At 48.2% G+C, this 26,661-nt stretch overlaps 1 protein-coding gene across 1 annotated transcript in view; it reads right to left on the reverse strand.

Annotated features, from left to right (window-relative positions):
- Heg1 (heart development protein with EGF like domains 1) overlaps positions 1–21,179 on the reverse strand; it is an 81,974-nt gene extending 60,795 nt beyond the window's left edge. The window contains exon 1 of the mRNA XM_028752237.1: positions 20,942–21,179. Within this exon, the coding sequence (XP_028608070.1) occupies positions 20,942–21,179 (238 nt within the window). The remainder of the gene's footprint in view (positions 1–20,941) is intronic.
- Between the last annotated feature and the right edge of the window lie 5,482 nt (positions 21,180–26,661).

A 26,661-nucleotide genomic window follows, 5' to 3' on the forward strand; every position in this document is an offset into this window, starting at 1 on the left:
GCAAAACCATAAAACCAACTTTGTAGCCACTTTAAATATATAATAAAATGAAATGTTATTTTATTCAACAAATTCAAAATATCATTTCAATATAAACTTGATATAAGAAGTATCATGATAGTAATTATATTTTTGTTTTGAACCTTAAGTCCAGTTAATATCGTACTGTGCCCCACTCCTTTATGTATGTGGGTGTTTTGCCAGAGTGTATGTCTGAATCACTTTCATGTTTGAGTGAGGCCTGAAGAAGGCACTGGTAGGTAGGTGCAGGGAATCAAACTTAGGTCATCTGGAAAAGTAGCCAGTGCTGTTAACCACTCAGCCATCCCTCCAGCCCCTACTTGCCATGTTTTAAGGGTTCAATAACCACGGGTGGGTGTGGCTGCAGTTACCTCACCACACCGCATTGGCTAGCTATACTGTAGTGGCCAGCGACTGGGTTATTTGAAGTGGGTTGGGTGGTGATTACACAAACTGCCCTCTGAGGTTCTGAGAACTTCCTAAGGGAGTTATTTCCTCTCCCAGTCCCTTGAGAATTACTGTTTTCATGTCTTGATTCTCTTTCCTGGAGGTGATAATTTGCAGAGCCTTCCTGGAGAGGCGGGGGAAATCACTAGGGCATCTGAGCTCCTCTTAGGGCGCAGCCTGCCTGACATGTGCTTCAAGCTGGATGTGGGAGGAGTGCTGCCAGAGTTGACCACAAAGTCTCTAAGGTTCTGAATGCAGCAACCCACGGGGGGATGCTTGCCTTATTCTTCCTGCTCTGCTACAGAGAGGGCTACATGGCTTTCCCAGAAAGGATTGAAGAAGCACAGAAGTGTAAGGACGCTTTCTCTACCCTTTTGGTTAATTGGACACAATAAGAAAAATTACTCTCAAAGGAAATGGGGGAGGGGAGGAGTTGCAGAAAAGCAGAGGGATGCCCCAAGGCTAGGAAGCCAGGAACAAAAGGAAGATAATAAACTTAGCTCCATTAAAGCCTTATAAAAAAGGCAGAGGAGGCCTAGCCACTGGGAAGTGTGTCTGGCCTGGGAGAAGGCACTGATGGCCCCTTCTTCATAGGACAGGGGTGGAAATCCCAGATCCCTGTCAGATGAAGGAACTTCACTGAAGGAAGAGAGGCCACAGGCAGGGAGCAATGCTCACAGGCAACCATGCCATCTCCCCGAGGGCAGACTAAAGATGTAAGAATGGAAAAATGCATGCTATAAATAAAACTACAAGGTTGACAATAGTCTCCTGCGGTGTCCTCGATAATCCTGCCATGATCAACAGCTAAAAATCCTGAATAAAATAGATGTAAAAAAAAAAAATCCTAAATGTACTTCTGAGCTGGTGCACTGGGAAAGAATCAAATCCTCTGAGGCCCAAACTAACTCACAGAGGGATGGCGAGGAAGTCTGGCCAGCCAATCTGGGTTTAAGACGAAAGCTAAAAGCAACCTCACCTGTCAAGTCTGTAACCACAGAACCAAAGTAGCACAGATTCACATTCCCTGTATGATTCAGGAGCCCTGGAAATTCAGGAGCCTTGTGGATACACTAAAAAAGACTGAATCTTTTTTTTTTTTTTTTGGTTTTTTGAGACAGGGTTTCTCTGTGTAGTCCTGGCTGTCCTGGAACTCACTCTGTAGACCAGGCTGGCCTCGAACTCAGAAATCCACCTACCTCTGCCTCCCAAGTGCTGGGGTTAAAGGCTGCGCCACCACCACCTGGCAAGACTGAATCTTTTAAAAGGTGATCTAAAGATCTAAAGATGATCTAAAAAGGTAATCTAAAGTATTCTTTAGGTGATCTGGTATTCACACATCAGTGAATAATGGGGAGACAAGGAGTGGCCCTGATAGTGTCTTGGGGAACCTGGCAAAGCCATGCAAACACTCTCTATATAAACATACTTTCAGAGAAATTCCTGTCATTTACTGATTAAAAACAAAGAAACAAAAACTTCTAATAACACATTGCAGTAAAACAACAACAACAACAAAATCATTGATGAACCAAAACCCAAATATTCATGAACGAATAAGATTTCTAGTACTAGAATCATTGAAGAAGATGTGCATATTAACGGATACCTGAACTTACAGGCACATACACATAATTTAAAAAGGGAGAGAGAGAGAGAGAAAATGCTAAGAACCAGGTAAAAATACAGAAACTATACACAAAAGTTTAGCAAATTAGGAAAAAGAAGCTGAACACATATTGAACTGGAATCACATTTAAAAATTTTTTTTTATTTATGTGGGGATGTGTGGGTGGGTGAGTACCCCTGGAAGCTGGCAGAGTACATAGGCTCCCCTGGAGCGGGAGTTACAGGTAGCTGTAAGCTGCCTATCATAGGTGCTGGGGACCAAAGTCAGGTCCTCTGAAAGAGCACCAATTTCTCTTAACTTGCGAGCCATGTCTCCTGTCCCTAACTAGAGTTCTATGGGAAGAGGACAGAAGGCCAAAGGTCAATATTCACAAAGAAGATGGTGGAGAACTTTCCAGAACCAATGAAAAGCACAAATCTTTAAGTTAAGGAATTCTAACAAACTCCTAGGGTGTGTGTGTGTGTGTGTGTGTGTGTGTGTGTGTATATATATATGTGTGTGTGTGTGCATATGTATGTATATATGTGTATGTGCAATGTGCATATGTGTGTATATGTATATGTGTGTATGTGACATATACATATATGTATGTTATACACACATATATGTATGTGTATATACACAAAGATGTATATGTGTGTGTATATGTGTATGTATATATGTATGTATGCATGTATGTATGTATATATGTTAATATCATAGTGAACCTGTAGAAACTCACAGAAGTCTTGACCGGAAGAAAAACAGCAAATAGAGGTAAGCCAGCTACCAAGGAAACCAAAGAAAAAAACAATAGAGCAGCATCTACAATATGCTGAGAGCAGCTGTACTCGCATCCTCAGCAAAGCCATTTCTTAGAAGTACCCTGAAAGTGTCAAGTAAAATGATTCTCACTCAAAGGTGAGCTAACTGCCCTCCACCCTGAACAGAAAAAAAGAGAAAGAAAAGGACCTGACTTCTAAGGGGCCCTTCTAAGGACCAGCCCTTCTAAGGGGCTGAAGTTTTTTATTATAAATACAAGGGAGAGCACAGGCAAAGGCAGAGACAGCTGGGAGAGTCCAGAGTGAACATAGCCTGACTGAGCTGGGCCACGTGACGAGAGAGTGGGAGGAGCTGCCCGTCAAGAGGCGTGGCCTGAGCCAAGAGACTGGCCGAGAGGTAAAGGGCCAAAAGAACAGGATAACCAAAATGGCTAGATTATATAGAGAAAAGCAGCTGGGGGGAAGGGCAGCCTAGCCCCTGCGCTGGAGAGTTCAGGTACAGGGCGGGGCATGGCAGCCATTGCCCGTTATAAGTAAGGACTGAGGGATGCTGGGAGAACCTGGTAGCCACCTTCTGCTTCGTTATGCTAACAGGCATGTCAGCCAATTGTCACAGGTTTAAGACTTAACACTAAAAGAAATGGCAGAGGTTTGAACTCAAACAAGAAAGCAATCCTAGACACCAGAAGGAAGTCAATTCAACACGCAAGGGAAATGTGTGCGTGCATCTAAAGAAACAGTGAATTTATTTTCTTTAAAAAAAAATGTCATTTTTTTAATTAATGCGATTATTAAAGTAGAATAAACCCTACCAAACAAGAGCATTCAGGGCAGGATCAGACTCACTGGTGCTGAAGGGTAACTGCACTGACAAGATCTCACGCTAACCCTAAGCACAATTAGAGTGCACATCCACCCTGGTAGACCTTGGAAGGACATAACATTTCCATAGAGAGAAATTAGTGGGCATCATTCGAAACCAAAATAAAACTAATAGATATGGACAAAATTATGAATGATATCAACTAACAGTGTTGAAAGTGGCCAGAAGTTTCAGTACAGCTTTGTAAAAATCCACTCAATCTTTAAACTATATGTAGGTTTATTAAAAATAAAAGCTAATGAAGGAGGATTCAGACAGCATACTGGTAGCCTAGTCTGGTCTGGAACTCACTATGTAGCCTCACAGGCTCCCCTGTTTCAGCACTTGGTTCCCAGTGAGTGGCGCTGTCTGGGGAGGCTTAGGAGGCACAGCCTTGTTGGAGGAGGTACATCGGTGGGGGTGGGCTTTCAAAGCTCAGATTCTCTTGCCATTTCCAGCTTGCTCTCTGCTTTGTGCTTATAGCAAAGGATGTGAGTTCCCAGCTCCTTGTTCCTGCCGCCATGCTGACTGAAGCATTCCGGACTCTAACCTTCCGGAATGCAGGTGGAAACAAACTCTTTCTTCTTTAAGTTGTCTCAGTCATGGTGTCTTCTCAGAGCAACAGAAAAGCATCTAACACATCTGGTTATCTCGATATAAAGTCACAGAGACTGGAGATCTGGAAAAGCCATTTTGTAATGACTTCAACTGAACCCGAAACTGCCCCCTTGGTAGGTGGTCTGTAGCCGTTAAATACAAAGTTGGTTTATGAGACTCGTAAGTAGTAGTTTGAGCTGGGGTCCCAGCGACAAGTATAAAGCATAAGCGTGTACATGGCTTGTGACTCCACAGCCAAAGGCCTCATGACATAACTTGAGCATGAGCCGCATAGTTCCCAATGCCCAGCCTCCACTGATGTCAGCTGTGGACATAACTAGTGACCCAGCCATAGAGAAGAGTCCAGTGGGCATCTCTCCAGAGCATCCAGAGATAAGATACACTTTGGGCCAGAACTGCTATTCCTGGTGGCCTGCGACCTGCTGGCTGTGGTTAGTAGGTATCTTGTAGCTGCCTAGGTCAGTAAGAAGTCATTAAGTGCCTCTTTGTGCCTTAGGTTCTCACTTTTCCCACTTTAGGATCAGAGGTGGCCTCTGGGAAGCTTAGTCAAAGCCACCCCATTCATCTTTCCAGCACAGCTTTCTCTGTCAGAGACAATCATTCAAACCCATAACATGGAGCCACACCAACCACTGGAGCTGGCGTGTCTGCACTCTCAGCCATCCTTAAACAAGGATGCTATCCTTCTGTACTCAGCCACCCGTATCAGGCCAGAACTCCCCCCCGTACTACGAATGGAGACTAAATTAACAAGAGAGTTCCCCTTTTTTGCTTGGATGTTGATCCCCCAAGTTGACAACTTCCACTTCTGTAGCATCTTACTGCTCTAAAACATCTGTTTGGAAACTGGTGTTCATGAGAAAGCTGGCACAGCCTGGAATCGATTTACTAATTAGCAGCTGCTTCAAGCAGCAAGTCCTGTGTGTGTGTGTGGGTGCATGTGTGCATGCGTGCGTGTGTGTGTGTGTGGGGGGGTGAAGCTAGCCTTGCTCCTGAGCAGTGATGCGCCTGTGTTATCCGAACAAGCCATTTCCCCCTGGAGGTCTCACCCCTACCCTCACCATCCAAACATAAGTGCAGCCTGGTACCAGCTTGTGTTTGGGGGACAGAGTTGAAGAATAAACCCTTTATTCCTCCAGCATATTCCATGAGGCTGCAGGTCATTGGCTGGTAGAGCTGAAGGGAACAAAACAACCAACCAAACAATCCCAACATCCTACTGTCTTTCAAACTTCTGACTTTAATGCAACTTTGCCAACCTTGTTTCTCCCTAAGAGGAGGGAAATGGTGCCTTTTGCATGGACTTTGAAACCAGACTTACTGTGCCAACAGCTGCACATTAGAAAAAGACTGGGCCAGAGGATGTCTAAACCAGCTTCCAGCAGAGATGATGTCACAGATGGCTGAAAGGAACCGCAATAGAGAGAGTGGTATGGGCCTGGAGAACGAGTTTCAGGGGAACAAGAAAAGTCTGCTTCCAACACGTGAAGTTGAGGTGATGTTCTGACTTCCAACAGCAAACATCTGGCTAATGCCTAGGATGGCTTCCAAGGAAGACGGTTGGCAGATGGGGGATGAAGGCAGAATTAGGATCAGGCAGAGTTGAGGATCAGGTCTGATTTAAAGGATTTCAGTCTGCTAGTGGCAGGGACACAGAGCACAAGGGTGTAATTTCAGAGCCTTGGAAGACGAAGGTGGTATAAGCTGAAGAGTCCCAGGGGGACACCAGCACCAGTCCTGCAGAATGGCCACTTAGTAGTCTATTGGTGGAGGGCTTGTAGCTAAGGTCTGCAGCCCTGCCACCCTCATCCCCAGCCTTGAAACTCCCCAATCCCGCTTCTCCTTGGAGCACCACTACCCCGAGATCCTGAACTTGAAAAGCCCCCTTTGAGCTGTGCGTCTGGCGCCTTGCACCTAATTGTTAGATCACAGCGATGGGTCTCATGCTTATGACTGAGTTTCTCTGTGACTGTAATATTTTCCCTAAAATTGGAATGCTCACATGGGGAGGAGAGAAAAGTCTTAAGGAGGAGGGAGACCTTTACTCTCCCCCTTTTTTGGTTCCTTTAATGTGTGGATTGCCACTTACCGAAGAGAGAGCTCACAGTCCTCTCCACAAGAATGAAATTATGCTTTTATCCTGAGAGAGCCAGTTAAGAGTCCCACACATTTCCCTACCCACAAAGCACTTTTTACAGGAGAATTTAAGGAGCCTAAATGATTCTTCTAGATCCTTTCATTCTGAGAAGGCAGACACGAGGGTAATTCTTCCCTCTTTAATGGAAGAGGAAACTAAGGCAGGTTAACCCTGAAAATGAGGCAGAGCAGAGACTGTAAGCCCACATCTTTATGTCTGGTGTCTTTCCCAATTAATCGCAGATAAAACCAGTGGGTGCCAGAAGAGAAGCCCAGACAGTGCCTCCCAATTTAATTTACAGTGTGTGGCCAAGTCACTTGCTACAGCATTGCTTTGGACCAGTCATTCTGGCCAGTGGCTAGGTTAGCAATGGTATTTCCGTGTTCCTCTCAAAAGGTGACCAGGTCCTCTAGGGGTCATGATAATGATTTAAGTCCTAGCCTTGGATGACAGGACAGAGTTGCAAAAGGAAGAATTAGAGTTCTAAATCCACCGTCTAGCCAGTGAGGGGCATGTATGGATTCCAAATATTCGCTCTAATACCCATGGAATGGCTACTATCAAGGGGGGCGTACAGCAAGGGCTGGGGAGGATGTAGGGGACTGGAGATTAGTATATGTGCTGCCAGCAGGAATGTAGACGTGGTTCAGCCATCAAGGAAACAGTATGGCAGTCCCTGCAAAACTTAAACACAGTATTAGCATATGGTCCAGCCATCCCACTGCTGGGTCTCTAGCTCATCGGACGGAGAGCAGAGACCTGAACAGATAACTGACACTCACTCACAGCAGCAGTATCCACAGCGAGCCAAAGGTGAAGGCAGGCAGTGGATGAGAGGGTTAACAGGATGTGGCATATGCCGACGGTGGATATCACACAGCTACCAATATGTGTAAGCAAACCAAGCCAGACTCGAGGGGACAAACACTGCATGATTCTACTCGTGAAGTACTTGGAATTAAATTTTCATCGAGCTGGAAAGCGGGCCAGAGGTTACTTGGGGCTTGAGGCCAGGGATTATTACTTAAGAGTTTCTCTTTAGGATGAAAGGTTTCTTGAGACAAATGTGACGGGCGCAAAAACATTGTGATTGTTGATGGAACTTGGAAACGGTTAAAGTGGAAACTTTTATGTTGGGTACACTTAGCCACACTGAAAACCAGAATGTATATTTTTACTGAGCACCAGCCATAGGCTACAAGGATGAATCAGAGAGAGCTGCCCTAAGCGCTGAGCTGTGTAAATCAGTCAGCTGAGTCTCTCTGGGGTGTGGGAAGCCCAGCCAAGCAGAGCTTGTGCCCCTGGGAGTTTGCAAGGCAAAACCTAGAGGTGGAAAACCCTCCTCCCTTCCAGAGCTGCTGAGGCCCTCCCCAGGAGGAGCCTCCTGGCCTTCCCAGGAACCCTTCAAATGAGGGGGATTTCAGACAGGATGGCCTGGGGTGGGATATTCTGGGGGCAGACAGGAACCTGTGTGCCTGTGTGTGTGCGCGCGCCTGTGTGCATATGTGTTTGTGGGAAAAATGGTAGTAATCACCCCAGAAAGACGGCCGCCTACCTTGCTTGGCCACTCCAGGCTGTGTTTTGAACTGCTGCTTCGGATCCAATGATTTTGGGTGGAGGACATTTGGGAGCCAAATGAGTTTATGTGAACAAAAGACTCAGCCGTCAATGTGGACAGTCCAAGACTCTCAGGACCTTTGTTTCATTCCTTGATCTTATCCTAAAAGGAGAAGCCCTAAGAAAATTCACACACATCACAGAGCCCTTGGATGTAGGTCTGAGGATGATTTTTTTTTTTTTTTTAGAAGTCCCTTGGGACAGGCTCTATTGATGAAGAGTGTCAAGTCGACAAGGCACACCACCCTCTCTGCCCATGAGAGCCAGCCTTTGTCAGCTGTTCACTACAGTGTCCTTTCCTCTCAGGAAGAGACAGATCTGTTCTTTCTTTCTTTTTCTTTCTTTCTTTTTTTTTTTTTTTTTGGTTTTTTCGAGACAGGGTTTCTCTGTGTAGCCCTGGCTGTCCTAGAACTCACTCTGTAGACCAGGCTGGCCTTGAACTCAGAAATCCGCCTGCCTCTGCCTCCCAAGTGCTGGGATTAAAGGCATGCACCACCACCGTCCGGCAGAAGAGACAGATCTGGAGATCTGAACTCAATCAGGCTAGGACAGGGGCTAGCCTGGAGTTGTAAGACTAGGGTCATCCTCCCAGAAACAGAGCTGGCCAGAAGGGGCCCTTGAGGATCACGATGAAGGGAAGTAGCCTACTCAGGCAGGAGGAAGGTAACTTGTGTGTGTGTGTGTGTGTGTGTGTGTGTGTGTGTGTCCGTGTCCTCAAGAGAAAGTCTTGGGGTCGAGGGTCAGAAGAGTCCCACTCAGTTAAATAAGAGCATACAAAAGCTTTCTGCAATGGGTGGTCTACTTTGTCTTGGGAGGGCACCTAACCTTACAGCTTGCATTTTCTTTGCTTGTCTCATCCTTTGAAAAACAAATAAAGGCTGCAGCAGAGGCTCCTCAGCCAAGGGGGACCTCTGGAAGGAAGCCGAGGCCGGCAGCCAGTGCCATGCCTGGCCAAGGGCTGAGGAAGGCACAGGACGAGAGCAGCCTCTGCTCCTGTGTGCTCACTGTGTTAGCTCACACTCAGAGAGGAAGCTGTGGCAGGGCTCCACCAAAGGAGACCTGCCAGGTTAGTGAAACAATGAAGAGGCAAGGAAAAACATCCTGGTTCCGAGGAGGAAGAGGGGGAGAGAGAGAGGAGGGCCGAGAAGGGGCAGGAAGAAACTGCCTGGGTGTGAGCAGGACCGGGGCTAGGGCTTCAAACATTTACACAGCCCTGTGGGTGACTTTTATAAGTTCTGCAGCTAATTTATTCCTCGACCTCTGTGAAGTGGCCCTGGCCTCAAGGGAATCGTAGAAATATAATTTGTTTATGCCTGTTGGAAATTGAATGGAGCAGATCCTGGTGGGCACAGGGCTCAGGCAGAAGCGGGGGAGTAGGGTTATCAGCTCTCCCTGGGTGGGGGCCCGCTGTGGGCCTCAGCCAGGCAGGAACAAGACCAGTTAGAGAGAAAAAGGTTAAGAATATTTATTTATTTATTTATCTATTTATTTATTTATTTATTTATTTTTGAGACAAGGTCTCTCTAAATAGCACTGGCTGTCCTGGAATGAGCTCTGTAGACCAGGCTCAAACTCATAGAGAGCTTCTTGATTCTACTTGCTGAGAGCTGGGACCAAAGGGATGCGCTGCCACACACAGCTTGCTAAGAAGTTTCTTTAAAGGGGGGGGGGAGGGTCACATTCCCCTCAAATAACACCAATGGGCTTCCCTTAGGTGGGCTCCAACGGTGGGTCACCAAAGGACACAGGGATCCAGACAGGTTTTATAGCCCAAAGGAGGATGCACCTCCTGCTGTTCTATGTAGCCCACAGCCGAGAGGAGCCTGTGTTTTGCTGGGACTTGGGAGGAAGGGAGGATTCCAGCAAGGAGGGAGGAGGAGTTGGTGGGTAACTACTGGCAGGTGAGAGAAGTCATGTACAGAAATGATGGTGGTTCAGCGTGGATGGGAGACGAAGGGCCAGCAAGAGCAAAGGGAGAGCTGGGTAAAAGGGTTGTCACATCGCATCTGTAACTGCTACCTGTGGGTCTAAGCCTGTGACCATCTGGCAGCTAGCTGAAGAAACAGGCCTGACCTCAGAGAAGGCAGGTGAAGGCAAGCTGCCCCCAACCTTTGCCCTACACAGTCTACAGGACTGTAGACCTCTAGAGTCCTCCCTGCCTAGCACGGCCTATCTGCTTTCCTCTTGTCTTCTAGCAAAACCTGGTTGTTTCTCAGAACCAGTTCAAAAACTAACCACCTCTCCACGGCCTTGTGCCCCTCGAGACATAACACCAGTGGTGCCCAGAAATAAAGCTCTCCCTTAGGACCCCACATTTGCTTTGTGAGACCATTTCACCTACTTGATCACATTCTTACTATCTGGTCTCATTCCTATGTCTCTTTCCAGAGACTGTAGCTCACAGGAGGCACTACTACACGAACATTCCTCTGACTGAGCTGGAGGCCTAAGGCCAAGGGAGCTGTGAAGTCTCTCTCAGAGGGAGAGACAGACAGGGAGGATTGGTCACAGCAACCAGAGACAAGTGAAGGGACAAAGGGAGAGAGAGTTTTAAAAGCCCACTGACATTGACCACAAACGATCCTTTTCTCCTCTCCCTTTCCAACTGTCTACCCATCCTGCCATGTCAACCTTCATGAAGCCCTGCCTTAGACTGACAGTCTGATACAGAATTAATAATAAACACCGTGTACATGTTGACAAAGCTTGTCCATGTGGCTTTATTTCACGCTTATAACCATGAAATCAACAGGACTGGTTCTGTTATCTCCGTTTTACAAATGTGGGGGCAGCTCCAGAGCAAATGGCACACCCGAGGTCTTCATTCACAGTATTATGACTAAAATCACTCACTGCGTTTATTGGTGCCTTCACAGTCACAGTTGTTAAGAAGTGGGGAGACATTAACGGCCCCATTAAAAAAAATTTTTTAAAAATACATTTACCTTTTTAAAATGTGCAATAGTGTTTTGTCTACATGTATGTCTACACAAGAGTGTCAGATCTTGGCGTTACAGACAATTGTAAGCTGCCATGTGGGTGCTGGGATTTGAACCCAGGCCCTCTGAAAGGACAGTCAATGCCTTTAAGCGCTGAGCCATTGCTCCAGCTCCTAATGGCCCCATTTTTTTAACACAACCCTGAGACACTAAGAAGCAGCTCCCCACCACATGGCTAGACAGAGAAAAGACTAAGACTGAAGGTCCTCTGACCCATGTCAGAGTCCCAGAGCCACCACTGCCATCTCTCTACCGGCCACCACAGACAGCAGCACTCTATGACCACAAGGCAAGCCTAGACTATGAATAACTCCTTACAAACCACAAACCTCACCTATGAGAGTATGACCCTCTTCAAAGAAGTCATCGGGACAACACTTACTCCAGCAGTGCTGTTCCTGCTCAAGCCACTTCCCAAAGTCTGACAATGTTTAATATGTGCACATTCCCAGACAGACATGCACATATGCACACAACTAAAAATAAAATACACCTTTTTATATCCACCCTTAGGTTCCCGCCTAGGAGAATGCTCATTGTGCACAGAGGGGCAAACCTGCTCCTCAAAAGCTTCTTATTGTGTGATCATATCTCACATGACTGCCTCCATTCCATTCGCTTCATATGGGACCATCCCATCTCAGTCCCAGGCAAGGATGGCAGCACTGAGCTTTGTCGACTCTGAGTCTGGCTCTTTTCGCTCTGTTTAAGGCTAAGAATGAAGAGTTCTAGGGGTGGATGACGATGGCAGAGCTCTGGAACAGAGGAAGGCCAGAGGTCTCCAGGATGCGGACTTGAGCCGCTTGCTTTCAGAACTGGTACCCTGCCTGATAAAACACCCAGAGGACAACTGTGTGCATGGCAGGGTGCTACCAACAGTGTCTGCGCTGGCTGTATTTTTATCAGCCTGACACAAACCTGGACATACCTGGAAAGAGGACTTTGAAAAGAACTGCCTCCATCAGACTGGGCTGTGGGCAAGTGTGCAGGTCATTTTCTTGGTCACTGTTTGAGGTGGGAGGACCCAGGCTACCTGTGGGCAGTGCTGCTCATAAGGAGTGTTTCTGGGTCACATAAGAAAGCAGGCTGCAAGCCCAGGGCAGCAAACCAGTGAGCAGCAGTCCTCCACAGTCTGTTTCAGTTCCTGCCCCAACTTCCCTCAGTGATGGACCGTAAGATGTAAGATAAAATAGACTCTTTCCTCCCCGATTTGGTTTTGACCCAAAACATCAGAAACCATAGTAAGTCAGTGTCCAGTGCAAACAAGCCCGAGTTTCAGCGGTAGAAGAATTTCTAGTATTTTTAAGTGCTTTCCTGCTGGGCCCAGAGCTGTGAGCTGGACAGGGTAGATGGCCCATATACTCCCTGGGAAGGGCTCTTTAATTGCCCACTTAAGAGATGAGAAAACAATGGTACAAAGAAGCTAAACCTTCAAAGTCCTATAGGTGGCAAGTGGCAGAGACTGAGCTTGGGCCCCAGCTGGGGTCTATGCCAGCCAGCAAAGGCAGCAGGACTCTAGTCACACACTGGCAAGACACGATCCTCCCAAAAGTCTTACTCTATAGCAACAATAACTGCCATGGTGGTCCCAGAGGCTCTAAGAATGAAACCCATTCCCCAAATGAAGTTATTCCACCCCCTCCCACTCCCCAGGGAAAGAAAACAGTGGCTTTAGCACTGCCCAAGGCTCATCCCTCCAGGCAACAGCCTAGCACTCTCTCCTGTGCACTTTCTACTCCTTTCTGAACTGTGGATGCTTCTAAGGTTGGTGGTGGCAGGATACCCCAGAGCACCATGGGATACCACCCATTCCTCCTTGGCTTTTACCTCCCAATCTACCAGAAACACTGAGAAGACAAAACCATTTCTTCACCTCCAAGCCCAGCTCCTTCTTCACACAGAGATGACCCAGGATTTCTGAGCAAGATCCGAGCTCCTTTTGCACCTTGTCCCCTAACCCCAACAGTCCCAGGAAGGAGAAACATGGGGTCTTGCCCAATGTGCTATCTCACCTGTATGCTTTCCTCAAGAACTCCACGGGATAAAAAGGTAACATAATGCCACTAAGTTCAAGTACCCCAGAGCTAAAATACAAAGCAGAAAGAACTCATCTGGTTTTTAGCAGCCTCTGTGGATTTATCAGATGGTCTTTTTAGCTCCCTAAGAGGTCTGGTAGCCACAGCCCTACAGCATGGGGTACAGCCCTGTTACAGCCCCTCTAGGGCACTCAAAGGAAGTGTGACCTTCTTCCAGTTTTCCTGGCCCTTCAAGATCCAGTCCCCACGCCCAACCTGCCTTCCTTTCAACACTGACACATTAATGCATTTGTGATGGGAGGTTACAGGAAGGGACACCTGTGTCGAGCCGCCAAGACGGGCGTAAATTTAGCTTTCACACACACGCACGCACGCACGCACGCACGCACGCACGCACACGCTCTGACTACTGGTTGTGGTGGTGTGATCCCAGTACTTGGGAAGGTACCAGGATAAGGAAGCAGCCCAAGTTTGAGGCCAGTCTGGGCTACATAGTGGAACCCTGCCTCAAAAACAACAAAGCGAAAGAAGACATTGTCTGCTCTGAGTAGCATGCGGGATTAGAGTCAGAGTCTAGAAAGGTGGTAGTGTTGTCCTGCAGAGCTATTAGCGGTTTTAAGGTTAAGAATAGGGTGACCTGAATCGTTCTTTAAGAAGATCACGGTGGCTTTCCTGAACATCCATTAGTGGGAAAGAGTAGATGGGTGAACGGAAAGGGCAAGGAAGACACAGAAGGCAGGGACCTGGTGTTTTGTAAGTGGAATCAGCCTGAATTACTCTCCCCCAAAGAATGTAGAAGGCCAAGAAAGGAGACAAGTAGAGGGTGACATCAGGGATTCTGGGTTAAGTAGGTGGGTGCTGTGGTCTGCTCCTGACATGGGTGGCCGGCTTGGATGGGAGAATCAGTGGGTGCTAGATCTCTCTGATAGTCTTTCTCCATTTCAATGACCAACCTGCCACAGGGATGCTACATCGGATGCCACCCACGCTCACCATTCCGCACACAGGCTTCACTTTACACCCTACCGTGTCCCCACTAAATAGCTCAGATCTTCCTCCCCAGTCTCCCTGGTCCCACTAACCTGGATCCAACAAGAGAAAAGAATGTGTCAGCAGAAACATGCTAACTTACTCTCATGGGCAGACAGACAGCTCCCAGGTTTCATGGCTAACATGAGTCCTGTATTCACGTGTTCTTCTGATCTCCGTCAGCTTCCAAACCACCCCATCTCCCACTGTGCTTCCCCGCCCTGGCTGGAGCCTGGACAGTGGTCTCTTCCTCTTGTCATCTAGACTGGATGCTCCCCACCCAGGCAGAGCTGGTTTCCTCTTCCTATGTGACTTCAATAACTGCCCTTCCAGGCTGAACCTGAGCTGGCTTCTCTCTGGGTCAAGACCCCACTATCAAAGGTCTGCAGAATTCTTCTACTGGGACCTGCTGCCTGTGGGTCTTTATAATGAAAAGCTGCAGCAGGAGAGAACTCCTTAAACTGAAGGACAAGTCCTCTTTATACCCTCCCCTCCCCTCCCAGCATCTCCTTGGCTGGCAGTCTCAGGCTCCCCTGTTGCCCTCTAAAAGGCCTTTGTCTCTCTCACCCTCCAATCCCCACAGCCACTACTCCAGCCCTGCCCTGATTTTAGCCTAGTCCCCCAAACTCAGGGATTCTTAGCCTTCCACAAGCTTCAGAGTACCTTCTGAGCTGGAGTGAAGCAGAGACCTGCCAGGGGTTTGTCAGCAAGCCCCAGCTCCAGGCTTAAATAAACATGAGCACACAAAAGACATTGCCCTCTTCTCTAAGGCCATGAAGGCCTTGTGGCTCCATTACGTGGACAGGGCAGGACTCAAGGTCCTCTGTCATGGCCCTTAGTTCCCTTCTCAGGCTGTGTTCTATGATAATTTCGCAATCCCAATTCATGTCTCCACATCTTCTCTCCTCTGGCCTTGACTGATGATAACCTCTATGCAAAGAGTCTGAGCTAATATGGAACCAGCCTAGACAGCTATCAATATGTGAACAGATAAAGAAAACGTGCTGTCAATCCATGTACCTATGTATTCAGCCACGGAGAATGAAGCTATGCCAGAGGAATGCTCGGAACTAGAGATCGTATCGAGCGAAATGAACCAGGAGCAGAAAGACATAGATGAGCGTTGCATGTACCTATGTTCATATGTACACATGCACATGCACGCGGTGGGAGGCATGAAAACAGAATGAGGACTAGGGGAGGGTAGAAAGGGGACTGGTGTGAGGGGAACAGGAGAGAAACATGAGCAACATATAACACACATGTCAGAAAACATCACAGGGAAACCCATCATTCTGGACAGTAACTAAAAATAAACCCCAAAAACGTAAACAAAAGAAGAAACCAGCCTTGAGCTTTTCAACGTGTGAGATTCTGCTAAAGCCAAAAGCCTCTCCACATCTCTGTCTATCCACATCCCAGTCAACCTTCCAAAACTCACTGCACCCCCTCCTTCCTCACGAGGTCCCTCGCCTGCACGCCCTACAGTTTCCACTTCCACACCACCGCCTGCTGTGTTCACACCACTCCTTTGGTTGGTACTGACTTGGATCTTTCTTAGTTTATGAACCACTACTATATCGTTGTCCCACGTTTTCTATTCTTAACGGTTTGGCTCCAGCAAGATCAACCCTGGGGAGGAAGGGGACAACATAGATGTGCCTACAACCTCCATGTCACCTGACAGAGCTATCCAGACAGGGTCAGGCTTTCGTAAATATTTTCTGATTTATAAGCCAATCAAATAAAACATGGATTGCTTGCTCTGGGATCATGAATAGAAGAGATGGTAACCAAGATGCCGATAACCACAGAGGAGAGTTTTTTTTTTTAAACAAAATAATTTTAAAATTAGGCATGTGCATGTGTGTGTGTATGTGTGTGTGTGTGTGTGTGTGTGTGTTTGTGTGTGTGTGTGTGCATGTGAGTGTGGGTGATTGTGGAGCCCAGAAGCATTATAACGGATGGTCCTGTGCAGCTGAAGTGACAATAGTTGTGAGCTTGTCCAGTGAGATTCTGGGAACTAAACCCAGGTCCTCTGAAGAAGCCATATGCACTCGGAGCCACTGAGCCATATTCCCAGTCCAGAGAGAGTAGAATTTTTAGGATTTTTTTAGGAGCAGGGAGACATCTGTCATACTCTGACAAAAGAAGGGGAGAAAAGACAGCACAGAGTCTCTTTGTTTACATCTATGGGAAAACGAATGAGTTGCAGAGATGTTAAAATGGAAGTGGCAGGAGGACGTCTGAATGTGTTTTCATTCCACAGAGCAGGTGCTGAGAGCAACTGACAACTGCCAATGTTAGTCACTGTCCCATGGTCCCAGCCCAGAGCCCACAGAAAGCCAACACTTCAGATCAGTGAAAATGAATGAGCTCCTTCAGGCACCCGTAACCTATGGATTGGCATATCTACAGGTATGTATACATTATAATAACAATATAAAACATCATTCGATACATCTATAGAGTTAAGTACTCTCATGGGCAATCCCCCTGCTCCTAAAAATAATCTTAATATCTTCCCTCTTGGGGCTGGAGAGATGGCTCAGAGGTTCAAAGTGTACAATGTTCTTTCAGAGGCCCTGATTTCTGTTCCCAAAAGCCACATTGGTCAGCTTACAACCACCTATAACTCCAGTTCAGAGGATCTGATGCCTCTGGCCTCCACAGGCACCTGCACTCACTCACATGCAGGCATCCACACACACACACACACACACACACACAAATAAAAATAATTTTAAAATTATTTTTGTGTGTTTTTGTTTTATGTGAATTGATGTTTGGCTTGTATTATGTCTTTTGAGGGTGTCAAATCCCTTGGGAACCAGAGTTACAGACAGTTGTGAGCCACCATGTGGGTGCTGAGAATTGAACCCAGGTCCTCTGAAAGAGTAGCCAGTGATCCTAACCACTGAGCCATCTCTCCACCTTTAGAAATTATTTCTGGGGAAAAAAAAAAAACCCTCTCCTGTCAGCATCTTGATTGTCACCTCATTCTAACCATGGCCCCCAACTTCATGGAAGGGTGGTGAGCTGGAGAGGGCCCTAAGGGTCCACAGCAAGGTTGTCTTGTCCTACAGATGAGAAACACAGATCTTGTACCATGGTGGGATGGGTTAATGAATTTGATTGAAATTGGCTTATATCCAGTTTCCTTCCTTTCCCTGAGACCTTACCTTGCTAGGCTTTATCTCCCATAAAGGGAGATTAAATGAGAAGCAATACCCCTGGCAAGACTTTGAGGGTGAAATGGGGTAAAAATCATACAGGCACTGACCACACATAGGTGCTCAAAGACTAGGAGTTCTAAGAGGGATGTCAGTTAGTTTTGCTTTCCCTGTTGCTGCCTCCTCAGGATTCTTCAAAGTTCAAGTGTCTTGCTCATACAAAGAAGATGCTGGGGCAGAGGGAAGATGCTGAAGAAGATAAGGAGTAGCTAAGAACACAACTACTGCCATCAGCTGCCTCCTTCTTTCCGACCCTGAATAAGGATACTCTTGGACACCTGGCCAGCGCCAGTGGAAACAGAGATCACTGGAAGGCAGAGGCTCCTGCCTTGCTCCTGGGTCTAGGAGGTGGCAACTTCCCAGCTGCCATAGGCACAGTGAAGTCTCCCCTTGTCCACACAAGTCGGCTGGTGAGCAGAAAACATGAGCTTAGCATCTGCACGCACCAGGAGAGAGACAAGGCTAAAAGGATGTGCCTTTTCAGCACGCCACACACCAAGTCCCTCTCTCTGCTTGTAACAACCTCTGTCAGAGAAGCAGGCTTCTAGATGCCCAGAATACATCTCAGCCTCAGCCAGTAGGGTCACATTCTCTTCCCCAGTCAGCCTTCATAGCCTCTCACAGTGGTACCGTGGCAGCCAAGCTAAATGATGAAGTCGGGCTACAAAGTTAGAGCAATTAAGGACCAACATTTAACAGCTCAAAAGGGTCTGGGCTCACAGCTCTTTTCCTTTAGGGAACCACATTTTTGTAAGATTATTATTCCTTGGACTGGCTGCTTAATTTAACTAGGCAGCACCATTTCCCCTTCGGGTGGGGAAGTTCTTGCGAGGATTCTCTTTCTGAGTCTAGCCTCTTTCCCACCTTCCTGCCCTCTCTCCCCTCTGCAGCTCTCAGAATGAGAGCATGGCCCATGGACTGAAAAATTACACTTAGTTCTCAGCTCGGAGCTATGGCTCTGGGAGACTCTCGGTTGTAGGAAAGCCGACAGAGAGAGGAAATCTCTAGCTCTTGGACTCTTTTCATTGATGGCTGAAGCAGCAAACACAGCGGAACAGGGTGACAGGTGGGTCACAAAAGCCAAACAATGGCTATACAAACAGGGGGCAGCTCTCCTCCAAGGACAGTGTGACATAGGCAAACAGTCCACAAATGGAATGCAAACACAGCCACCCAGCAGTGAGAACCTTGAACTCTCTGGGGAGAGAGGAACTAGAAGGACCCTCTGGGAATAACTAAGTCTCTGCTACTCATGGGGGAATATTTGGGAGCCCAGACCATGATGACCAGGCACTGGCCACCAAAACCCTCAGAAGAAGTGGCTCAGGGCAGTTTCCTCAACTGTCAGCTTACGAGTATTATTCATGAGACTCAGGTTCATCACCATCAGGAACACCCACCTCCCTAAACGGAAAAAATGTGGATGCAGAGTATGGGTGACCATCTTCCCAGGTACCCAGGAGGCTGGATGTTTGCAAAGGACCACAAAGGATTTCTACAGACCTGAGGCCCTAGCAGTGTGGCCAATCAAAGTGGGCCAGGAAAATCTTAGGAGGTTACTACAAAACTCCAGCTCCCCGAGGCTGCTGACTACTGTTGTGTTGTAGTTTGTTTGCTGTTTTCTTTTTCTAAGTGACATCGTTTGAAGAACTAACAGAAACCCAAGAGACAGTGCCTGGATCTTCAACCATACTGGTGACTTCTAACAGGTCTCAACAGGTCCTAGAGTGCGCCTCTTCTAACTTTACCTTTCAAACACTCCTGCCTCAGACTGGGCCTTAGGGGAACAGAAAAAAAAAAAAAAAGAAAGAAAGAAAGTCTGGATTATTCTCATTCCTTCCTGGGTTCTTCCTCTGCCTGAATCCTCTATCCTGCTTTCTCCCAAATGAACGAAACAGAGAGGTTCCAGCACCATGGCCATGAAGAAAGCCTGAAAGCCCGGCTGTCTTAAGGCCCCAATTCTTACCTCATTTCCCCCTAACTCAGGTGGTACTATAGCCCTACACTACACACACCCCTGTGTGAGCCTGTGAGATTCCCCACCATAGGAAGGAAAGTCCTGTGTCAGGTCAAGCTGGAGCTCAACATCCCCAATCCCTTCAAGCCCCTCACAAGATGGAGCCCTCAGCCTGAGTATCACTTAGTGACACCTGCCTTGGGTTCCCCGGTGGCTGTCGAGTTATCAGTTCCTTACACAACACAGTATCTAGAACAGCCCCCAAATGCCCTCCCATATCTCTCAGTTATTTTCCTACACTAGGAGAGTCAGTAAATGTCTTCTAAGTTCTTAATTCCTTTCTCTGAAAATCAGTCATCAAGGAAGCCAGGGCTGTACAGCATGTGTCTGTAAGGACCTTCAGAGTGGCTTTCCTCTCTCTTTGCTCACCCCTCCTCAGTTTCCCTCTCTGTCTTGGACCAGTGACTCAGAAGTTCACAAGATCAAGGCAGTCTGCAGAGGGGAGATTACTGTTCAACTGAGGCTTTAAGGATAGAAAAGTTTCTCTTACTCAATTCTAAGGATGAGCAAATTGGGAGAAAGTTTGTGAAACATGACAGACAGACAGACAGACAGACAGACAGACAGACAGACAGACAGGAAACTGGACAAAATCTTGGCAATCCCAGCAGTGTGGCAGCAACAGAGCCCGGTGTGTGCCCTTTGCCTCTCATGGGAAGACAAACGGCTGACATCACCTAGGCCAGTTTGGTTCACAGCACTTTCTATTATTTTTACTTTCATTTTGTCACCTCTTGTCACTCAGAGGCTAGGAGGAGTGGGGCCCTTCCATTCCACAGATGGGGAAACTGAGAGGCAAAGACGAGACACAGCCAAGGTCACATGGGCGTTACATTAAAATCCCACCCAGGCCGGGGGGCTTTTCTTCCAGCAGAAAAAGGAACCACAAACAAAGGCGGCAGGCACAGGAGCTGAGTCCCCCAGGACAGGCAGTGAGTGGCTGCTTGTACAGCAAGCAGCTGGCTGGGGAGAAAGGGGCCCCAGGACAGTCCAGAGCCAGCCAGTGTCTTGCAGGATTTGACCTTGCAGCCCCACAACCCCATCCCAAGTACCCCCGCTCCTAAGGTTGACTAGGTAGCTCATTTTGTTTTAAATCGCACTCTTTGTCCTTTATGATGTCCTAAGTACTAGAAGCCTTTCAAACTCCGAAATCCGTTATTTACTTATAGTGGAAAGTCAGGCTCTAGACCAGGAGAGACCAGTTAGTTCTCCATCTGGAGACTGGTGGATGGGGGGCTGAAACGGAAAGACAGCAGCCAGAAGTTACCACCACACCCCACGAGATGGGAGAGGCTCTTTAGGGTCTTCTTTTTGTAAAAGGGAGAAGGGTGTGGGCTACCCCAGGAGAGAGTTTTCTTACAAAGCTCAGGCTGGGAACGCATGTGAACACTATATTCCAGAGGCCAGGGACAGTGTTTCTTCGTCCTGGGCCACCCTCAGGGTTCTGCCCTCGAGGGTCCACGGAGCCGCGGCCGGGATGGGGCAGCCCCAGAGCGCCCACGCCCCCTGCCCCACGCTGGAGGCTCTCACTCACCCGCGCTCACGCCTCTGGGGACACGGCCGGAACGTCCTCGCCGGGTCGCGACGCCCGGCCCGGGGGCCGCGTGTCCGGCGCCAGGAGGCGAAAGAAGCTCCGCGGCCGGGAGGAGTGTACGGTGGGCCGGAGAGGGAATGGGGCCCCGCGCCCCGGGGGCGGCGGGTGGCAGCAGCAGCAAGAGCAGCGGTAGCAGCAGCGACGGTGGCGGCCACCGCGGGGCGCGCGGCGTGGCCATGGTGGCGGCGGCCGCCCGCGCTCACATGCCGGGCGCCGGGCCGAGGGCGGCGGCGAGAGGAGCAGGGTGCGAGCGCGCTCTCAGCCGCAAAAGTTGTGCGAGCCGCGGGAGGGCGGAGGCGGCCCCGGTGCTGCCACACGCCAATCAGCCCGAGCGGGTCGCGAGGCGGGCGGCTCCTCCTCGGTTGACATCACCCGCCCCGCGCGAGGGCCCGGGGGCGGGGAGAGGGCAGGAAGAGGGCGGGGGCGGTCTGGGTCTCCCCGGTGAGCTCACGAAACCCCTGGGTGAACTCATGGAGCCCCCTGCAACTTTTGTCACAGGGCCCACACCCTGGAGCATCATTTTGGCTTTTGGAGAAATGGAATTAGGGGGCGGGGAGCACTTTCCCAGTTCCTTAGCCACACAGTAGGTCTGTGAAAAGTAGATCTTGGCAATGTAGTTGACATCAGGTGAATGGGTATACAGAGTGCTTTCAAAAGACAGAGAAGTGAAGCCCAGACCCTGTTCCGTACCGTGGACCAGCATTGTCCTTAAAGATCTGAAGAGGCCCCAACCCACCGCTGCCCTTTTGGGTCCCCAGTGCTAGAGAGAAGCTTGCTTCAGTCAGGGCGGGAACTCTCATCTTCTTTAAGACTCACAAGCCTGATTTCCTTCCCACGCTGTCTTTGGCTTACACCATCGTTCTTCAGAGATGTCGCTGCTGAGACACCCAAAGAGGCCACAGGAAAGAGAAAGCTGAACCCAGGCTGGGGCAAGGGAAAACCCATAGCCAGGAAAAGGACAGCAATTTGCAAATTAAACATTAAAAAATGCAGCCCATACTAAAGTTGAAATGAGTGCCAATAAATTTGCTTGGTAAGTAAAATTCTGTGTGTGTGTGTCCCTATTCCCTTCCTTCCCAGAAGACAAATGATACAAATGATATAATGTCCAGATTTTAGGACCCAAATCTCTTTTATTTGTAAGTGAAGAAAGAGCAGCTCAAAATGGGAGAAATAACTTGCTTAAGAGTTCCTAAGAGAACCAACAATGAAAGAATTTCTTATTGAATGTGGCTTCATGCTTACTTCATAATTTAGAGTTGTCAATAACTCAGACAATGTCTCCTCCGAAACGAAAACCACAGATCCCTTGGGATGCTCTCAGATGCGCTAGGGTCCTTTGTCTGTTTACCAAATGTTCAGGAAACAGGCTTGTCTCTCTCCCCATGGCTCTGCCTCTCTCTGTCTCCAAGCCTCCATGACCCACCTCCAGGGGAGCAGTCAGATCATAATGTCCAGGGCAGCGGCAGATGGGCCTAGACCCACTTTCTGGTGACTCAGTACAAGTGAGTCACTTGGCAGGAAACAAAGGATGCTCCATATAAACAACCGTACCTTATACAGATGAGCGAAGGGTAGAGACTCGGTTTGGGTTAGGGTTTCTAGAACCACAAACAAAGCTTAACTTTTCAGGTCTCACATGAAATGTTCAGCACTCTCTCTCGAGTTCTCTCTCTCTCTCTCTCTCTCTCTCTCTCTCTCTCTCTCTCAAACAACAACAACAACAACAACAACAACAACAACAACAACAAAAATCCAAGCATGGCCCTAGCTCAACATCTCCTGACACGGCTCCCCTGTTAACAAGCAGGACTACACAGCAGCCCAGACACAGATGGCCAACCTCCAGCAAGCCAGTACACTGTGCTCAGAGGTCCTGGTCACTACATCTTCCTCCCTTCAACAGAAAGGAGGACTAGTTAGTGGCCAGGACACACTTTCAGGCAAACAGGAAGGTGTAAGGGTTTAAAGGCCTGTCGGGGCTTCTCCTGTGCACACAGAAAGCTCACTTAGGAATCTTACTTTTGCCGCCAATGCCCAAGGGCACGGCACCTGCCTCCTGCCCTTCCCTTTAAGCATCACAGTAGAAGTCATTCTACCTTCTAAGTCAATTGACTTAGAGCAACTGCCGGCCTAACCAGTGGCTGCAAAGATGTTGCTGGGTCCTAATACCTTTCCATTCCCTAGGACAAAGCAAGATCAACAAGGATGCTACACTCGGGACAGAAACTTGCAAACAGCTGTCAGCTTGGTCCTAGAATATTTTCCTGATTTTTCCACTCCTCAACTGTGATCTGGGCCTTAATTACTTCATCTATAAAATAGTTTGTCCTAGATGGTCAATAAGAAGTGTTCTATCCCTGGTGTTTTAAGGTTCTGGGGCAAGGCTGTTAAAATAGATGTCTTAAGGACACATATGCCAGGGCCCAGTGAAACTACCAGACTGGAACACTCTGAGAAAAAGCTCTGTTGTAAATGTGAAAGAGAGAATAACCAGAGGCACTTGGTCAGTTCAAAGTAGCCATGGCTGCCTCTCAGGGACAGAGAGTACAAGAAGAGAATCAGCCCTGGGCAGGGACATCTCTTAGGAACAGAGGGGATAAAAAGTGGGGAAAGAAGACAAGGGAGTAAAGCAAAAGTGGGGAAACCCATCCTTTACAAAGAACAGGTAGTTGCAGGGGGTGGGGGTGGGGGGCAGACGGCAGAACAGCATGGGAGGTAGTACAGTGGAGGGAGGGATGAGAAGTGCCAGAAGGTTAGTGTCTTAGTTAGGGTTTTACTGCTGTGAACAGACACCATGACCAAGGCAACTCTTATAAGGACAACATTTAATTGGGGCTGGCTTACAGGTTCAAGACGGGGCTGTGGCAGCATCTAGGTAGCCATGGTGCAGGAGCTGAGAGTTCTATATCTTCATCTGAGAGCCACTAGGAGAAGACTGGATCCCACATGGTTAGAAGGAGGGTCTCATTGCCCACTCCCACAATGCACACTTCCTCTAACAAGGCCACACCTCCTATTAGTGCCACACCCCCTGGGCCAAGCATACACAAACCACCACAGCTAATGTGGGGGGCTTTGATAACAGCTACCCATTGTTAGGGACTGACATAGTTTTATGTGAAGGGACATGGACCTTTCTGGCAGGCAGGTGTGTGAGGAAGGCTATCAGCAATCCTATAGTTACTGCCTTTTGGGGTTTGGTACTTAACAGTAGTGTTACTTCCTCCAGAATGTAAAAATACAGACAAGAGTCTTGATCATCTCAGATGACTTAGAAGAACTTCTCTTTAGGGCCAGGAGGATTTATAAGATGCCCTATTCTGGCCTTGGGAGTCTGATGGTCTAGACCGAAAATGGCTCAGGCCAGATTGGAGGGATCTGTGGGCTTGGGCTACAGAAGCAGAAGTGAGGACGGGCTATTGGGCCAGACAGGGAAGTCGGCAGGAATCCAGCATCACTGCTCCTCATGCTACCTGGAGTCAATGCATGTTCAGAGGCTTTCATGCCTTGGTTTCCAGTAACAAACAAGACTCCAGTATTCAGCAGCTTAACCCCCATGATGTTTCCCCCTTGTTCACAACCTTCCACACAGAAGTCGAGGTCTATGAGGCAGCTTTTTTCCTCACAGTCTTTTAGGGACATGAAATCCGCTGGTTCTACCATGCTATAGTATATGGTTTCCAACTTTGCTTTGGGATTCGGCATTCCAATCAGCCAGAGGTGAAAACGCGGGAGAGGTAAGCAGGAGAACCGCTGCTGAGCCAGGCCCGGGAGGGGTGTGCCTCACTTCCTCTCACATTCCGCTAGGGAGAACACGACAATAGGTTTCACCCAACTGGGAAGGAAGCTGGGGAATGTGGCCTAGACACATAGGCCAAGAGGAGCCAGCGAGGTTTGGGTAGATTGCTAACAATCTCCACCAGCTGGCATCAGGGTTATGGAAGGGAGGGGAAGCTTTAACGTTTCTTTCCTTGCACAAAAAGGGTAGCTAATCAGCTGATCTCTTGAGGCCCAGCTACTTGAATGTTCCATAATTTGCATAAGATGTTCTAGGCCTCAAAGTGAATAAGCAGAACAGGCTCTAGTACATCATGCCCTCTGCCCATTGGGCAGTAGAGAGGACCTTGGGTTTTCTCCAAGTTCTCTCCCGAAGCTGTTCCCAGTCCTCAGCCAAGTCAAATGATTGCTATTGACTTCAGTGTCCCCAACTGTCCATTGAGAAGAAACCCTGTTACCTTTCGATGCCTCACCAGGTCAGTCTGAGGATTCTGAGGAGACGATGACGTCACTGTGTGAAGGCAGGAAGAGCTCTTCCGAGGCCCACGGCCTCTACACAATGCTGTGATCACCAGGGCCTGTCAAGTGTACCCACTTGACTCTTGAGCATATGTAACAGTATAGGACAGCAAACCATTCCTGGGATGCTCAAGATTCTGGTGACTAGGGGTTCCCGAGGATGGAAAGTTAGTGAACAGACACTCACACTGAGCTTAGCTTGGGAGGCAGAGAGTTGGCTTCAGGCATCCCTGTGGGAGGCCTGGCTACCTCCTCATGCTAGCCCACCCTGGGTCCTGTTTACTCCTCCTCTCCTTGCTTGTCTCCTCCCACTCGATTGATGAGCTGCTCTCTTGGACCGTCTGCACTTTCCCTGTCTTTCATCAACAGATCTCAACACAATGCCTCCTTTCATTTAGCCCTTTAATAAATATGTCTTCTGTGACTACCCTGTGCCTGGCTCTGTGTTGGGAGTGGGATGAGTCTCTGACCTCAGAGCTTAAAGGTTTGAAGGAAAACAGTCATCAAAAGAGCATCATTGTGAGCCGGTGTCTGTAGAAAGGCCCTGAAGAAGAGCGTTCGGGAGAGCGTGTCATTTCCCTATAAAGCAAGATAGATCTGATAGCTGTCGAGGTTGTTAGCCAGGTCAAAGGGAGTTAGGAGAACATGTACAAGCCAGAAGGCAGGAAGACTTGGAATAAGATAGACTTAAAGAATAAAGGAAAATCAGGAGCTGGAAAGGCGGCTCAGAGATTAACAACACTGGCTGCTCTTCCAGAGGACCTGGATTCAATTCCCAGCATCTGCACGGCAGTTCATACCTGTCTATAACTCTAGTTCCAGAGGATCTGATGCCCTCTTTGGGCCTCGTAGGCATCTCCTGAATATGTTGCATAGACACACATGCATGTGAAATACCCATACACAAAAATTTAAAACTTAAATTTAAAGAAGGGGGGCAGGAGTATGGCTAGAGCTAGGGGACAAGGAAGATCAGGGAGGGAGGTGACCAAGCCCAAAGACTGGGAGAACATTTAGACCAGGGATGCCCAGCAGCACATTTTAAGAACGTGTGTTTTAAGAGGTTAGGAAATCACTGTAAGGTTTTAGCTCAGAGAGATGGGGTACAGTGGGGTGGAGAGGGCTAGGGGATATGATATACAATGGGACACCATCGTTCTGTGATCAGACCAGAAACCCAGAAACAAGGTCTGCTGTGTAGACTCTTAGAACTCAAGTGAGAGAATGACAGTTCTCGACAAGTGACAACGGTGAGTTCCAAGGGTGCTGTGGGTTTGAAAGATCGTAGGTAAATGAAAAAAAAGAAAAGAAAAAGAAAGGAAGGAAGGAAAGAAAAGGAAGGGAGGAAGGAAGGAAGGGGA

This window comes from Grammomys surdaster, unplaced genomic scaffold (genome assembly GCF_004785775.1).
Source record: "Grammomys surdaster isolate TR1022 unplaced genomic scaffold, NIH_TR_1.0 125889, whole genome shotgun sequence".
In the NCBI taxonomy this organism is placed as follows: domain Eukaryota; kingdom Metazoa; phylum Chordata; class Mammalia; order Rodentia; family Muridae; genus Grammomys; species Grammomys surdaster.